Below are 16,926 nucleotides of genomic sequence, written 5' to 3'. Positions count from 1 at the left end.
GGGTCAAATTTCACAATCCAGTAGCTAACTCATCCAAAGTAATACTCTCTACAGTAAATCTACCCGCTCTAATGCTGTCGGTACTAGCACTCCTTTGATCACTTGAACTTCCCTCACTTGAGCGTCGAGAACTCTTCTCCCTAGTTCTAGAACGATCTCATCCGCGTGAGGTAGAAATTCGTAATCGTTTATCAGTTTCTCGAGGCGAGTTCTATTCACCCGCAGCCCTTCAAGATGCTCGAGTTCGAGGTGGCATCTCAAACCTGGACATCGATAATATATTTTAGTTATTTAATGATTTTTTATAATTTCACATGATTTTTTAATATAAAAAGGTCTACGTAGTCTCTTGCCTATAATCGGTGCTGCAGTCATTAACTATAAGCAAGATTCTACGTTGACCCTACTACGCCGCTACTTGATACGAGAATTCTTAGGATTCAACTAAACCTAAGGCTTTGATACCAAATCTAACAACCTGTCGATGACCCAAAGATTCTTTAGCTAGAGCTTACTTGTGCACAAGGGTCACACTTAATCGGAATAACAATCGGTCTACTCTCAAATCTCTCGGTTTAATAAAATTATTTTAAAATATAGTTAGGTCTTCAAAATTCATTTCAAAAAAATAATTATTAAAATGTTCACGTAGTACATGATAAAATTTCGTGTAAGACTTTAAAATATAACTTGTTATATGAGATTGAAAGATCATTTAGCATGGTGAGTATATATTTTCATCATGAATGCATACTACACAAACTATAAGGTACATATTTGACATAAATCATAAAGAAATTTTTTTTTTTCAATTTCAAGAACCTTTACGTATATTTATATATGTATATAGTTTATATATTTTTAAAGTCATTTTCAAAATCATAACATTCATAATTTTTTAATATTTCTATCAACTCATGTTTTTCACAATTTTTCATTAAAATAAATCAATATATATTTACATAGTAATAAGAAATTTTAAAATGGATACTTTTTACTCACCGCAAAATAACGGGATATTACGTCACTATTAATTTGGGTATGCAACTAACAAATACTATTTGTCGTTCACCGGTTATCTCGTCTGGTACGCCACCCCAGCACACTTCCTCTACTTATACGTTTCCTAACGACCATCCAAACCCAATTTACTTAGTTGCATGTATATATGATAACAACTTAACCAATAACTTTCTTACCTAAATTTCTTACTAAATTTCATACTTATACCATCATATATGATAACAATGTTTATCAAAATTTTTTTTTAAATCTTTACATGAATTCAACCAAATTAACAATTTTCACATTCTTTACCTTGAGATTTTTAAGCCAAACCACCAAACTCTCCTTAGGTTTGGTTATGGGGAGGAAAAAGGGTAGACAATTCATGAGAAGGAAGGAGAAAAGAAAGAAGCATGGAAGAAGATAGGAGGGAAGACTTAATGCACGGTTGTCTATGGAGGTGAAGTCACGGTTGAAAGAAATGCACAGAAGAAAAGTGACGGTTGGGAAGAAAAGAAAGAAAAAATGCATAAAAGGGTGGAGGAAGAAGGTGCTAGAATCTCAATGAGATAAGAAGAAAAATAATAAAAGTTGGCATCACTTGGCCGGTCATGTGGAATGGAAAGGAAAGAAAAGTCAAGATAAAAATTGAAAGCTTTTCACTTAGTCAACAAGTAGTAAAATCTCTTGTCTCTTTCTTTTTTCTTTCTCTCATCTTTTTCTTTCTTTCTTTGTGCACAATTCCCAACGAGCTCTCACATGTTTCACCGGCCATGGAGAGACAAAAAAAAAAAAACAAAAGTCAAAGCTTTCTTTGTAAGCTTTGACCAATTTCAATAGTAAAATTACCATTTAACCTTTTTAAGTTCTCATCTTTTTTATTAAGTCCTCCCATCACCTCTTAAATTTCAATTTTCTTCTATTTTCTTCTTTGACATGTGTATAAATATAATATAAAGTTTAGATCCCATCAATGTGTCATCATAATATTTAAATATATACTTATCCGCTTGTGCTCCATTTAATAAAAACACATGAGTCTCTCTAACCTCGTTTTTCTTCCGTATTCTTCTTTTCTTCTTCTCCTTCACTTAGATTAGTCATATAACCCTCTTTAACTAATCTCACTAATAAATAAAATATTAATATTTTATTTATAAAAATATTATTTTATTTAAAAATATTTTTTTTTTACTTATCATCGTTCTCTGACATTTAAACTTACCTCAAATAACTTTTCTTCTCATGAATAGAGTTTTATCAACTTCTAAATGAAGGTACGGGGTGTTACAATTTTTACCAAAGGTTTAGGGATTCTTGATCATACTCAAGCCTAAGGAGGTAATAAAATCATCAAGGTTTCATCATGTAAACAAAGATTTCAATTTCCATTAAAGATTTACTGCTTAATAATGCTAGCTGTTGTTGCTGAGAAAAAGGTTCTTTTCCTTGTATTCCAAACAGATTCAAGGCAACCTGTACAAATTCTGCCTATATGGCAACTCATAATGGGCTTAGGTCTGGGAAAATAAGGGATTTTAGGATTTGAATATGTCACGTAAATTGGCTTTATGGTTTGCAGATGAAAATAGGTTTGTATTTTGCAGGAGATAGTGAAAGATTGATAAATGAAGATAAAATTCTCAATAGGAAGAGGAATTGATGTATTTACAATCCTACCGGGCTACCCATAGATCACAAAAGCAATGTTAACTCATGTAATAAAATCCTGAACTGCTAAAATTGAAGTTATACCCATAAAGGATAAAAAATTTCATGGCTGTGTATCACACGGCATAGCTCAAAGGTCATTTGTGACTTGATGTAACTGTACATGTTCACTTGCTAGAGTACCTTTGAAATTTAAACAATGGGCACATATTTCTTTGCAGTTACACTCTAAAGTCACCCCAAAAGTATTAACTTTGTATGATGTTGCACAATCAAAATCAATGCATGATTCCTTATTTTTGTTTTAATGCTTCATGTTGATTATTATATTGATGAATTGAATTTTCAATTTTCAGGTGGTGATGTCTTCAATACATGGTGCTACCTCAACTTTCACATCTTTTATGCCTCTTGAGCACTAGATATTATTGAAGTCCTCTTGCCTGGGTTTGAAGACAATTAAGGTGGGGTTTGATGTTTACCCTTCTCAAATTTTGCTGGCTATGGAGAGTATAATGAAAATTTTATTTTGTAATTCGGTGCTACAGGAAATATAAGGATTTCCCCAATTTTGCTTTTGGAGCTAAAGTCTTGTCAAGTTCTTCTGCACATTTCCTGCTTTCAGTGGCAATGAGCCAGTAACAGCTGTTGGTTTGGCACTATGTCTTGTATAACCGCCAGTTATGTTGGGAAATTACACTAGGCTTCCTGGGGCAACAGAAAATACCAGAAGATTTATGTGATTTTGGTTTAAATTTACCAAATTGCCAAATACCGGGGCCATTCAAGCTCATTGTATGATCTTTTTCTCAGCAGTAAGACAAGATGAGGCAGTGAATGAAGAGAGAGTTTCTTTAGCTAACAAGCTTTGATCTACTTTGGCTATTATAACTAGAGATGTTCAATGATTTGATTTTATGATGTTTTCTGCATCAAAATGACGGATGGGCATAGTATGTCAAAGGCTTCGATGAGATTTTGTCGATCAGAAGATCTACCAGAGTTGTTTCGGATGACTGGTGTCTAGTTTTTAAGTCCTCCTGTAGGGTACAGTGTGCTTAAGTACTAGACATGTTTCAAATGTGGCACGGGGTGCACCATGGTATGCAGCTAACACTAGCTTTCTGTTAAGAGTTGCCATGTATGATATTGTTCACTGACTTATGAAAACGAATGTCCTTATTTTGCAGGTCAGTGGATAAAAGATGACAGTTGCTGGTCACATCCGCCACCTGCCAAAAATATTCACTATAATCTCAAAGCCTTATGGCATAAACTCCCCTTGAGGTTATATGGATGTTGTATTGACCATCTTATGTGCTGAAACTATGTCAAGGAAGTATCAAGTGTTTGCTGTACATGGATCAAGATTATGTTATAGACCCTCTGGTTTTTGAACAAGATATTACCTGTCATCTCAATATCATTATTTATACCCCAACCCTTGTCCCTTACAAAAACTTCTACCTTGAGTTAACCTTTGAAGATGGTAAATATTTTAATTGTTTAAAACAAACGATAAGAAATAATTTTGCTACCTGTCAAAACATTTTTTTAATAATTTGCTATACATAGATTTAATTGGATTAAATGTTTAATTTGGGGTTAAATTTTTTAAGTTTTTGTCAATTTAGGGTTAAATGTTTTAGTTGTAACAATTGATCAAATATTTTTTATTGTTTTACAATTAAGGATTAAAGTGAGAGATGTTTGATAGATGTGAGAAGTGTTTGACATGTGTAAGATATGAGTATGACGTGAATGTTATAAAAGTATAATTTTGTTAAAATATTTTTTTTGTCCAATCAAATATGTAATAATTTTTTCATTATGATGTGTAATAATTAAATTTTTAACATGATTATAACTATTATAATTTTTAATGTGAAGTATAGTAACTAAATCTTTAATATAACATGTAATAATTATATTTTTTAATATGACGTGTAATAATTAAATTTTTTAATATGGTGTGTAATAATTAAATCTTCAATCTGACATGCAACAATTAAAATTTCAATATAACGAATAATAATTATATTTTTCAATTTGGTATATAATAACTATATTTTTAATTTAATTTTTTATCACGTATGATGTGTGCTCTATCTACTTGTCAATTTAACCCTTAATTGTAAAGAATTAAAAACATTTAACCTTAAACTGTTGCATTTGAAATATTTAATATTTAATTAAAAAATACTGAAACATTTATTTCCAATTTGAGTATTTCGCCATTTAATTGCAATCCATCTTACATGAACTGTGTACAACCATCAGGTCATCAAATACCTGATAGAGTTGGGGTACAAACTGCACAAACAGACCAAACTTGCACCGTCAAGCTCCATTCACTCAGAAGTAACGTAAATTTGTCATACATTTATTAGTTATGTCTGAATAGACACAACAATATGTATTTTCTAAATAAATCAAATGTCAGTGGTAATGGGTGTATATTGGGACTGCATTTGCTATGGGGTTAAGGGTGAAGGTGCCAAGTTGACAAGCCTTAATACAGAGGTTTCTTTTGGTAATTTAGTTGCAATTGACAATGACATGACAGAGAAACCTTGTCCTTTCTCTTGTCTGGTTGGTCCCAACATAAAAGAAGCTGTTGACAATTTTCTTGACTTGTCCTAGGCTTCTTACACGCTGCTGCTCTTCTATAGCTTGTCTACTCAAAAAGCCAAAAAAGAAAAGAAAAAAGGAAGCAGAGAGAAATGCAGTCCTCCCTTTCATGCCCTCAGGCAACAACAAACTTCAAATTTCAACAGAAATCAAGAACCATTTCGACTTACCTACCACCACATCAACATCTCTTCATTTCATTTCCCAAACCTTCGAATTCATCGCCTTTTGACTTAACACTTAGATCCCAATCCCATGAACCACCCAAAAGAACCACCACTTCTTTGACTTCAAAAAGTTTTCAACTTCAGTGCAGCATTTCATCAGACAGTTGCAATCCTAACAACGAGAAAAGTTTCAGAGATTGGGTTGAGTGGCTCGGTGAAGTGATTTCCACTGCATTTCCATTATGGGTTTCGTTGGGATGTTTGTTTGGGTTACTGAAGCCAACTTCTTTCAGTTGGGTTACGCCCAGGTGGAACATTTTTGGCCTTACTCTTACTATGCTTGGTATGGGCATGACTCTTACTCTAGATGATCTTCGTGGTGCCCTCGCTATGCCTAAAGAGTTGATCTCCGGTTTTGTCCTCCAATACTCGGTTTGTGATTCTTTCTTCTTTACTTGTTGTTGGTATTTCTGGTGGCTAGTCATGGAGAAATTATTACATAGATCATTCCTATCACTCAGATCAGCTGTAAGTTTAATAAATCAAAATATCATCTGTAATATCAAATTTCCATGTCAAATATATAGAATTATGATCATGAAAGACTCGAGTCCCTTGAAATTTCCAATGGAGTCATGGCATGGTATCATCACAATCATAGGTTAGGTTTTGGACTCTAGTATATTGATCAGTTCATGAGCCAAGGTGATCTAAATCTCATTTATTTTGAGCAACAGTTTGTAATTTTAAGTAATGTCACTCAAAATTCCATAGTAAATCCACGAACTTTAATCAATGGCATTTTCAATCCAATAAAATGGATTGTCAACTTGATTTCTTGGGGCTGACATGGTAAAAAGGTCTAATATTTTTTCCTATTTGAGTTACATTTACTTGATTAGATTTGTTACCAAGTAAAAAACATTCACTATTATTTTAACAAATGAGCAGTATTTGTTCCCTTGCCAAATCTGGATTGATATTTTTATCTATTAGCATGTCATAGTAATAAGTACTATCAAGCAGTACGTCTTCTTATTTTTATGAATTTCTATAGGACTTTACTCGCTTGCAATGTAGGATCTCGTAAAAGTTGCTATGCTTCTGCGTGGTGGTTTTTCCAAATGTGTGACTACATACATTACCCTTTTCTGGAGTTGCTTCTTGCTTAGCAGTTTACGCTTGCCTACTATTTTGTACCTTTTTGCCAAACTTGTAACTCACTACTTGAGTATTTTGACCTCTTGAGTAACTTTCATTCTCCTCAATCTCGATGTCATCCCATTTCTCAAATTGGGAGAAGTTGGAGCTCATTATTTAAATGACTTGAACATTTATAGTTAATCATTGAGCACTATTTCAAGCTCATTTCATAAACTTAAAGTAACTAACTGAACAACTTCTAGCATGCAACAATCCAGCAACAATATGAATACACATGGGGTAAATGCGTAGTGAGGGCAATAGAATTCTGTACTTATGCATATCTAAGCATACTCCTAATCTCAATGCTTTGCATTTGAAGTATGTTTTACACACACACTCACTGTTTTAGTTAAGTACATATAAACTAGAAGACAATTGGTGACTCATTGCAGGTGATGCCCTTGTCAGGGTTCCTTGTGAGCAAGCTCTTAAATTTGCCATCTCACTATGCAGCTGGTTTAATATTGGTTGGTTGCTGCCCTGGTGGTATGCTAATAGTCACTCTTTGCATATGTGGTGTGTACTTACCTTTCCATCCTTGTCTCCCTCTTGATAGTGCTTCATTTTCTCATTCCAGGTACAGCAAGTAACATTGTCACATATATTGCCCGGTATGCAAATTTTTCTATCAGCATCATTGCTTTTTCTTTTATTATGGATGCCTTAGCCAGAAGACCTAATGATCTTGTTATCTTCCAGAGGAAATGTGGCACTTTCCGTGTTGATGACTGCAGCAAGCACTTTGTCAGCTGTGGTTGGTAAACTAGAATTGATGTTGAATCCTCTATTTCTTATCAATTGATGTTTTAAAGATATTTTCAATGATTCTAGTCTTTATCCTCACTTAACTATGATATTCACTTGTGGGACAATTTTGTGATTGATGACCATCCTACGCTGGGGAGTTCTGAACTATGATTAAATTTTTTATGCCATAATTTTCCCACATTTTCATGTAATGGCCATCTGTTGTAAAATTTCTATTTCTTTTTTCATTTTTTTTCCTTTTAAAAGAACAATTAGGCTGGATTTCTGTACAACATATATGGCAAACTCAATATGTGGTACTGTTAAAATTAAGTTCAGCTTTCCATTGGCTCGTTTAAGGGCTTGGGAAACACCAATCACCTTTCTTTTAAGAACCAACTAGGTTATCATGGGATAAGCAAGATTGAATCACAATTGAGTAGAGTATTGACATGCATTATAATGAGAGGAATATTTCTGGATGAGAGGATTCATGGTACCATCAGTTGGAGCACATCCATAAAACATTTTATTGTCATCATGTCAGATAATATCTTCTTATTCCCATTTATATTGCAGATTATGACCCCCTTTCTCACAGCCAAGCTGGCTGGGCAATATGTTGCAGTAGATGCAGCTGGACTGCTAATCTCAACACTGCAGGTGAATTCTCTTGTCATGTTGCTTTTTTCCAAATACAGTTGATCCCTTGTTGTGATTAGTACTCTTACCATGCTATTACCTCAGGTTGTTCTTCTTCCTGTATTGGGTGGTGCATTCCTAAATCAATATTTCCAGGACCTGGTTAAATTTGTTTCTCCTTTGATGCCACCCATTGCTGTGGGAACTGTTGCTATTCTGTGTGGAAATGCAATTGCCCAGAGTGCTTCTGCAATTCTTGCATCTGGTCAACAAGTTGTGCTCGCTTCATCCCTTCTTCATGTATCTGGATTTTTCTTTGGCTATATTCTATCAAGGGTGCTGGGGCTTGATGTGGCATCATCACGGACCATCTCTATTGAGGTTGGCATGCAGGTATGCAATTTTTGCAAGTAGTTAGATTTCAATGAAAGTAGTTTCTCTTATGCTCACCAAGGGACTCTTTACATCACTGTCAATATAGTTAGAACATTAAGGACATTGAATATGGTAGTTTAAATTGAAAAATAACAGTAGTACTATTTATCATAGTGCTTTTTTGGTTATAGTAGCATGCTGTGGATGATTTTTAGGTGAACCAAACTCAGGAGGAATAATTATTCTTCCATTCATTTGCCTTTTTCATGAAGATTGATCCTTTATCAACTCATTGATGTTTCAGAACTCGGTTCTTGGAGTTGTTCTTGCTTCACAGCACTTCCAAAATCCACTGACTGCAGTACCATGTGCAGTTTCCAGCGTATGCCACTCAATTTTTGGTAGTATATTGGCAGGAATTTGGAGACGCACTGCACCGAAGCAGAAGCAGGAGTGATACGGCATTTCTATTTTAGATGAACATTAATGCTTTGTGGTGTTCTTTGAAATGTACATGTATTTTATGGATATTTCGTAGCTTAGCAGATACATGGCTAGGTCAAGATGAGTATCTGGAGTTTGTCGTGGTTATCTTGAGACACTGGATAACGTAAGTTGCCTGAATCGAAAATAATAAAGACAGGAACTTGGATATGAGAAGTGCCCCATACTATGCACTGCCTAGTGCTATATTTCCAAGGGAATACGCAATACTGAGAAGATGTTTATGAGATTGGATCATTTTGCAACCTACAGAAATGAATGAACTGATAAGAACTTTGTTACAAATTATTCCGGAATCTCGGTTATGAAGACTACTTAAGAGACAATGAAAATAATTTCAACTATGCTGTTAATGCTACCATAGCACAATGGTTGAAGGTGTTGATGTGGTCATTCAACCAGAACAACAAAGAAAATCAAAAGAAGAAAATAGAATCTAAACTTTCAATTGTTTTACAAGTGTATTTGTTTGATATAGAGGAAATTATACCTCTATCTTGCACCAGTAGTTAATTACTAAACCTTGGATTTGTTTTCACCATCCACAATAAAGGTAACACTAAACTCCCATTACTGTGGGGCTCGGTAACCTTTTGTGAACCCAAGACTTGGACAAGGCCCCAGAAATGCAAAGACTTGAGGGTAGAGGGAAACCCATTTTTGGCACAAAAACTTTGGCGGGTACTTTCAAGCAAAGCCAATCGAAGTTTCTTTTTCCTTCCAAAACTTGGATCACTCTGTTTTCTTCAACTTTACCGCCAAATTCTAAAACAAAGATTTCCCTGTTCCCGGCTTCTCTTCCCACCAACTCCTCCATTCAAATCCGGAATCTTCTTCAACCTCCAAATCAAAACCCAAACTTTTAACTCTTCACAATATCTCTGACAACAATCCCTACCAAAAAACCACATCAAAAAAATCTCAACTTTCTCTTCACAAACCCACTCTAAAGAAGAAAAATGGATACCAGATTCCAAGCCTTGCCTCCTGTCAAAAGATTCAGCCTTATGCAACAACAAAACCAAGAAGAAGAAGAGTTCGATAGCTCTAAAGCTAGCTGTTTTCGCCTCCCAGCGAAGAAGCGGAAGGAGTCCAGGGATCCTCCAGTGGCTGAAACTACTACATATTGCTTGCCTGCCAAGAAGAGGATCTGGGCCTTGCAACCTGATTATCTTTCTGGTAAGCCTCTATTTCCTTTTGATTTGAATGTCGAGTACGAGAAAGAAGTAGAGATAGAGGAAAACAAGAGAAACCCTATTTCTAAAAGTCCCAAAAAATGCATTTTTGATGCTCAAAAAGAGATTTTGAAGGAAAGCAAGAAAAACTTACTTGAAAAAGGTCCCAAAAAATGCATCAAAACTAGGCAAGAAGAAGAAAATAAAGAAAATGAAATCCCTCTTGTAAGGGACAGCAGGAAAAACCCACTTGCTAAAAGTCCCACAAAATGCATTTTAGATAGTAAAAAAGAGAATTTGGAGGAAAACAAGAAAATCTCACTTGAACAAGGTTCCCTAAAATGCTTGAAAGCTAGGCAAGAAGGAGAATATGACGAAAATGAAATCCCAGTTTTGGAGGAAAGTCGTAACGAAGAGGAGGAAGATGGGATTTTGTGTGATATTTGTAAAAGTACAGATGGGGATCCAACAGATCCAATAGTATTCTGTGATGGCTGTGACTTAATGGTACACTCCACATGTTATGGAAATCCATTAATAAAAGAAATCCCTGAAGGTGATTGGTTTTGTGACCTTTGCTTGGCTTCCAAATCAGAGAAAAATAAAAGAGATAAGCAATTTTCTTGTTGCTTATGCCCAACCAAGGGAGGTGCAATGAAGCCCACGAATGTTGATGGTAAGTGGGCTCATTTGGTGTGTGCAGTTTTGGTTCCTGAAGTGTTTTTTGAGGATCCAGAAGGGAGGGAAAGGATTGATTGTTCTAAGGTTCCTGAGAAGCGATGGAAAGGAAAATGCTATGTTTGCAAAATGAGGAGTGGGTGTGTTCTTGAGTGTTCTGAGCCTAAATGTGGGTTGGAGTTTCATGTCACTTGTGGGTTGAAGGAGGATCTCTGCATTGAATACAAAGAAGGAAAGAAGGGTGCTGTTGTTGCTGGATTTTGCAAATGCCACACAGAATTGTGGAAGAAGGTAATCTTTCTCAAGCTTTCTGTTCGGGTACATAATTCTAATGATTTTTTGTTCTAATTTAGGGGTTATTATTGTTTTGCTTTTAATAAATTGTATACTCTCTTTGTGAATCATACATGCTGTTAGGTTATTAATAAAGATAATTGTTGAAATAATTATCTTTTCCTAGTAAAATACTCAAACATGTGAGTAACTTTAAGGATTTTCAAACTGTAAAATTTACTTATTTGATGAGGTGTTAGCATGTGATTGAGTTATGGTGTTACACTAGGACATCAAATGTAAACCTGTTAGTAATAGATAGATGAAATTTTTGTTGATGAGTTTTCTTCTGTTTGCAGCAACAACAGACAGGAAAATTCAAGATTGTAGCTAGAGATGAACACCGGAAGTAATCAAAGCTTGGGGCAAACAAGTGCTGTGTATGATACTAATGGATCAACTTGTTGAAACTTGGGGAAGCTACTGTCACTTAAAGTTGGTAATTGTAGATTTCAGATGAGGTTTTGTACTTGTGGTGGTGATTTCTTTGGATCATAGATTTGATACTTTAGTGCCTTCCTGTTAACTGAAATTGATGTTTAGTCCATAGTTGTTTGACATGATGCATCTATTGCTGTAGTGGATATCATAAACAGTCCATTGTTGAGTAGCTTAAGAAACAGGAGTTCAGTCTCCTTCTAACTTGAATTGGTGATGAACTTGGAATAAATTTCTACTTGGGTGTTTTCACTTTGCAGATATTGGGTCCTGTTGCTCCCTTTTCTCATCTTTTCTTATTCAGACATTTATTCCTATTTAAAATTTGCTGCTCTTTTTTTTCCTTTGAGAATTTGGTATATGCCAAATGGGATTTCAATGGTGTTTTTGCTGCAATTCATCTTACCATATTAACATCTGCTATTCATATAAAATATTCAATTCACTTCAATTTATATAGTTTTTTATTCGAAATGATTTTGTTCACCTTTGCTTTTCAGGTAACCATTATCTCATATTATTACATTTTACCTTTTTAAAATTTTGTTATATAACAAAAGTAAATGGTAAAGTTCAAAATAATAGTATTTGATTGAATTTTAATGTAATTAAAAGTCAATTCCATTATTAATTAGGTTGATCTTTTTGGATGTAATTACATTGTGGTGGTTAAATGCCGTTTTCTTTCTTTTATTCCGAAACAACTGCACAACACATTCCAATGGGTATTACAAAATAAGAAAATCTCTTGAGATTTTGAGAAAACCATTCAAAGTATAATCCAGTCGTAAAAAAAAAAAAAAAAGAGCCAAGAAGATTAGCCGTAATAAAAGAATTTCTAATAGCTATAGTGAGGCATGTCATATATATGAAAAATTAAACTTTTACATCTATTTTATGAAAAATATTTTTTGATTTTTGTATATATTCAATCCTATTGATTAGATGGTTTGACAATAATTTTTGTTATGCTTTTCCATAGAAACATAAATTTGTCAATTTAAGATGAGAGAAAGTTTGGTGTGATTTGATATCATTTTTCTTCATACAATTATATTGAAATATAAAATCTAATTTTTAAATAATAAAAATAAAATTAATGCACTTGAACATTTGATTATAAAATTTACGAAATGAGAAAAATTACGCCATTTTTTTTTTCAGAATTATATTGAAATATAAATTTGTTATCATCAAATAAAGGTGAAATTCATTATTGATTTGTTTCGGAATCAAATATTTTCAATAATATAAATAAAATTTACGAGATGAGAAAGAGTTACGTCGTATTTCTTTGCACAATTAAATTTAAATGTGAGGTGAGGTAAAGGTGGGCCTCATTCTTGATTTGTTTTTTTTAATATCAAAAGCGGTTCTGCATCCAGCTGGTTTATAAATTTGGCGGAGGCTCCTTGACTTTGAATTACATTTCCATCAACATCATCCTTGATCCTTGCAAAGCTTTCTTCTGAAAAACCTGAAGAAGGGTTCATAACATGGAATCAAAATTGGTATTGGGGAATTCTCTGCTAGTGCCTTGTGTACAAGAGTTGGCTAAAGAGACCATGACCGTCCTCCCACCAAGGTACCTACTTCCTGACCTTTGAACAGACGACCGTTCCCTCCGATGGTTCGGAGATACCAGTTATCGACATGAAGAGCCTGCTTTGTGATGAATCCATGGATTCCGAATTAGCCAAGCTCGACTTTGCTTGCAAAGAATGGGGGTTCTTCCAGGTATATATGTGTGTGTATCTATATATATATATATATATATAAAAGTATGATTAATAGTATTGAATCATTTAGCTATATATAACCCAAAATTTAAGAGACATGGAAGTAAGGAGCCAACAAAATTACTTATAATCTACTTTTTGATTTGTTGAGAAATGATTGAATTATGTTTAAAGTTGTTTAATTTGGAAATCAACCGTATCTTTTAATTTCTAACATGTTTGAAAAAGTTAAAATGAGCAATTTGGCTTGTTCACAGTCTTACCTTATAATAATTTATTATTATAGTGTTTTAAAATGATTTTGAATTATTTAAAAAAATTTTATTATGCTTAATCAAATTTTTATATTTTTATTTTGAGTTAAATAGACTTTTATGACTATCGGTTGATTAATTATTATTAGTTAATATGCTACTGTTCTGCTTGAAGCTTATTTTATATTTATATAACATTGATATTAATTATTATTAGTTAATATGCTACTGTTTATTTTATATTTATATAACATTGACATGAAAAGTAAAACATATCGTGTATTTATTTTATCATGTCACATTAAAATATCATATTACTATTTATTATAACATGTTATGTGATCATCAAGTAATATAAAAATTTATTTAATAAAATATAAAAATTTAATTAAATATAATTAAAGAATTAAAATTTATTTAAATTTTTTTAAATAATTTAAAATTCTTGTAAAAGCATCATGCCTGATTTATTAAAAAAAATATTTTTATGCCTTTTTTTATAAATTTTTTAATTTTACAAAACTTTTTAATTATTTATGTCTCTATCCAAGGTCGGCTAATGCGTTTAATCATGAATCTAACTTTGTTGATAGAGTAATCAAATGTATAATATGCCAAAAAAAAAAAGTATTATTAATTTAGCTATTGCATTTTGAAGGAGACATTTTTAATCAATGGCACTTACAATTGGGCAAGGTTAGCTTCTATTTAATTACGTGTTCAATTTTTAAATCTTAAGAGTAATTCAATATTGTTGACACTTTAAGAATATTTGGATTTAAATAATTTCAGCCGAGTTATAAATACATCTATCACATATTATCTCTGATACATAATTATGTTTTTGTATATTATATATACTGTTTTATTATATTTGTTTTTTAATTGTTATTATTTTTTAATTATTTGATTATTAATAAGTGCATGTATTTGTTTATTTAAAAAACCTAAATTTCTTTTTTTTTCAATTTATAATTGATCGAAAAGAAAAATAGAGCAAAAAAAGATCATTGATTTTTATGTAATTCAAAGTAAATTTTTTTAATAATTTGGCCAAAAAAGGGTAATGCTAAAATTACTTTGTATTAGTTGGTAAATCATGGAGTGAGCTCTTCTCTGCTGGAGAAAACAAAGACTGAGATTCAAGACTTCTTCAACCTCCCAATGGAAGAGAAGCAAAAGTTTTGGCAATACCAAGGAGAAGTAGAAGGATTTGGGCAATCCTTTGTTGTATCTGAGGAGCAAAAGCTTGATTGGGGTGACCTTTTCTTCATGACCAGCCTCCCTCTCCATTTCAGAAAACCCCATTTATTCCCCAACCTCCCTCTTCCTTTGAGGTCCTTAATTATCCTCACTCTCTTCTCTTTATTAAATGCTTTTGGTCCGCATGGAAATGAGAAGAGTTTGATTCTGTTTTCTTTTTGTTTTTAAATGTAGAGATACACTGGATTCTTATTCATTGGAGTTGAAAGCTCTAGCCATGACTCTACTGACGAACATGGCCAAAGCTCTTGATATGAGAATTGAAGAAATGAATGAGATGTTTGAAGGAGGAATGCAATCATTTAGGATGAACTATTACCCTCCATGTCCTCAACCAGATCAGGCCATAGGCCTTAGACCCCATTCTGATGCTGTTGGTCTAACCATCTTGCTTCAGCTCAATCAAGTAGAGGGTCTCCAGATAAAGAAAGATGGCAGGTGGACTCCTGTTAAGCCCCTACCAGATGCCTTCATTGTCAATGTCGGAGACATTTTAGAGGTACTGCATCATCATCATCATCATCATCATCATCAGTACACTTCATAGAGGCATTTATCTCATGTAGCATTGTTATGAATTATGTTGCAGATGGTAACAAATGGAGCTTATCGTAGCATCGAGCATCGTGCAACAGTGAACTGTGAAAGAGAGAGACTCTCAATTGCTACATTTTGGAGCCCACGATATGATGGTGAAGTAGGTCCAGCACCAAGCTTGATTTCACCAGAGAAACCGCCATTGTTTAAAAAACTAAGGGTTGAAGAATACTTCAAGGGCTTATTTGCTCGTGAGCTCCAAGGGAAATCTTACCTTGATTCCATGAGAATATAGCATGGTTAATTATGGCCACAATCAATTGGCTCAATTGTCTGGCCATAGTTGGACTTGTACTTAATAATAATTGAATAATTGCATGGAGTTTCTTTGATGATAAACATTAATAATAATTGAATACTTTAACGACTTACAAATAATATAAACATGAATATTAATGTTTTTTTACACATTTATGTGATTGAACAATTTAACATTTTCCATGCAATTGAGGGTGTTTAAGCCTAAGGTAACATCCAATTAAGTTCTTCATTTCAATAATAATACTGTCGTGCTTGTAATCTTTTATTGTTTTGGTGATGATTGTTATGGAATTGTACATATGTATATAGTGAATTTCAATCATGAAATATTGGGGTTTAAGAATAATTATTCTAATGTCCGTTTTGGGTTAAATTTTACAATTAGTTATTGTACTTCATAAAATGATGAATTTAAGCTCCATATAATAATTTATAAAAATTAAATTTTTATACTTGTCAATATTGATAATATCAATTTAACTGTTAATGGTGTTAAAATTTTTTACATATTTAAATTAATCTAATGATGTGTTGATAATGACAATATGAAAATTTAATTTTTTTTTTTTATATATCTCACAATACTCTTTTCTTAAATTTTAAAATTTTATTCGTATTTTTATCTGTTTCTTTCTCCAATCTCGTCAAAAACTATTAACTTTTCATCAACAACACAAGGAAAATCCCAAATACTAACTTGTTAAGATCCAAATAAATTTTTTAAGTGTTTTCGGATGGTTTAAACTTTCTTTATAACAATCTCACACTAGACATGTACAATTCCAGATTATCACTTGCAAAATCCATGTCAGTGTTTAATCATATAATGTCCACATCATCAGATTCAATCTCACATCAATACCACCTAACATATAGATAACTGAGACATTTTAACATTATTAATAATTGAATTAACATTGTCAATTTTGAGAAAAATACTCAGACTCAATTTATTGTTGTTCATAGATTAAAGCCACCACTTTGACAGCACAAACTAATTGCATAATTTGACCTTTGTTTTACACAATCCTTGGTTGATTCCTCATACAAATGGGTAAAGCATATTTCAGTGATTGCAGATGAAAGAAAGAAAGAAAAACTTAGGGTAATGCTTGAGTTGGCAGTGCAGATTTTGAGTATGTGTAAAAAGGAAAACAAAGTGAAGATAACAAGAATCTAAAGCTGAACAGTTCTTAAGTCATGCCTCCAGCTAACATCATCATTCTGCCAAAAAAAAAAA

General features: G+C 33.0%; 4 protein-coding genes across 4 annotated transcripts in view; all 4 read left to right on the top strand.

The window, feature by feature from the left end:
• Positions 1-4,215, top strand: part of LOC110419243 (structural maintenance of chromosomes domain protein) — a 12,948-nt gene extending 8,733 nt beyond the window's left edge. The window contains exons 7-9 of the transcript XR_002445449.2: positions 3,033-3,140; positions 3,225-3,778; positions 3,867-4,215. The gene's annotated coding sequence lies outside the window, so the exon portion shown is untranslated. The remainder of the gene's footprint in view (positions 1-3,032; positions 3,141-3,224; positions 3,779-3,866) is intronic.
• A 1,111-nt stretch (positions 4,216-5,326) lies between these two features.
• On the top strand, positions 5,327-9,104 carry LOC110419271 (Sodium Bile acid symporter family). Its single transcript, XM_021432255.2, has 7 exons — positions 5,327-5,906; positions 7,073-7,166; positions 7,258-7,291; positions 7,380-7,434; positions 8,007-8,090; positions 8,175-8,462; positions 8,749-9,104. The coding sequence occupies exons 1-7, from the start codon at positions 5,400-5,402 to the stop codon at positions 8,899-8,901; spliced, it is 1,215 nt and encodes a 404-aa protein (XP_021287930.1). The 5' UTR covers positions 5,327-5,399; the 3' UTR covers positions 8,902-9,104.
• A 245-nt stretch (positions 9,105-9,349) lies between these two features.
• Positions 9,350-11,850, top strand: LOC110419515 (RING/FYVE/PHD zinc finger superfamily protein). The gene is made up of 2 exons (XM_021432600.2): positions 9,350-11,092; positions 11,434-11,850. Exons 1-2 carry the CDS (start codon positions 9,908-9,910, stop codon positions 11,485-11,487), a joined length of 1,239 nt encoding a protein of 412 aa, XP_021288275.1. The 5' UTR covers positions 9,350-9,907; the 3' UTR covers positions 11,488-11,850.
• Positions 11,851-12,928: 1,078 nt separating this feature from the next.
• Positions 12,929-15,784, top strand: LOC110419471 (protein SRG1-like). The gene is made up of 4 exons (XM_021432537.2): positions 12,929-13,309; positions 14,655-14,902; positions 15,003-15,327; positions 15,418-15,784. The coding sequence occupies exons 1-4, from the start codon at positions 13,226-13,228 to the stop codon at positions 15,658-15,660; spliced, it is 900 nt and encodes a 299-aa protein (XP_021288212.2). The 5' UTR covers positions 12,929-13,225; the 3' UTR covers positions 15,661-15,784.
• The last annotated feature ends 1,142 nt before the right edge of the window (positions 15,785-16,926 follow it).

Source organism: Theobroma umbraticum, unplaced genomic scaffold (genome assembly GCF_002168275.2).
Source record: "Theobroma umbraticum cultivar Fairchild unplaced genomic scaffold, ASM216827v3 scaffold_67.0, whole genome shotgun sequence".
Lineage (NCBI taxonomy): Eukaryota > Viridiplantae > Streptophyta > Magnoliopsida > Malvales > Malvaceae > Theobroma > Theobroma umbraticum.
This window is presented reverse-complemented; position numbering and strand designations above follow the sequence as displayed.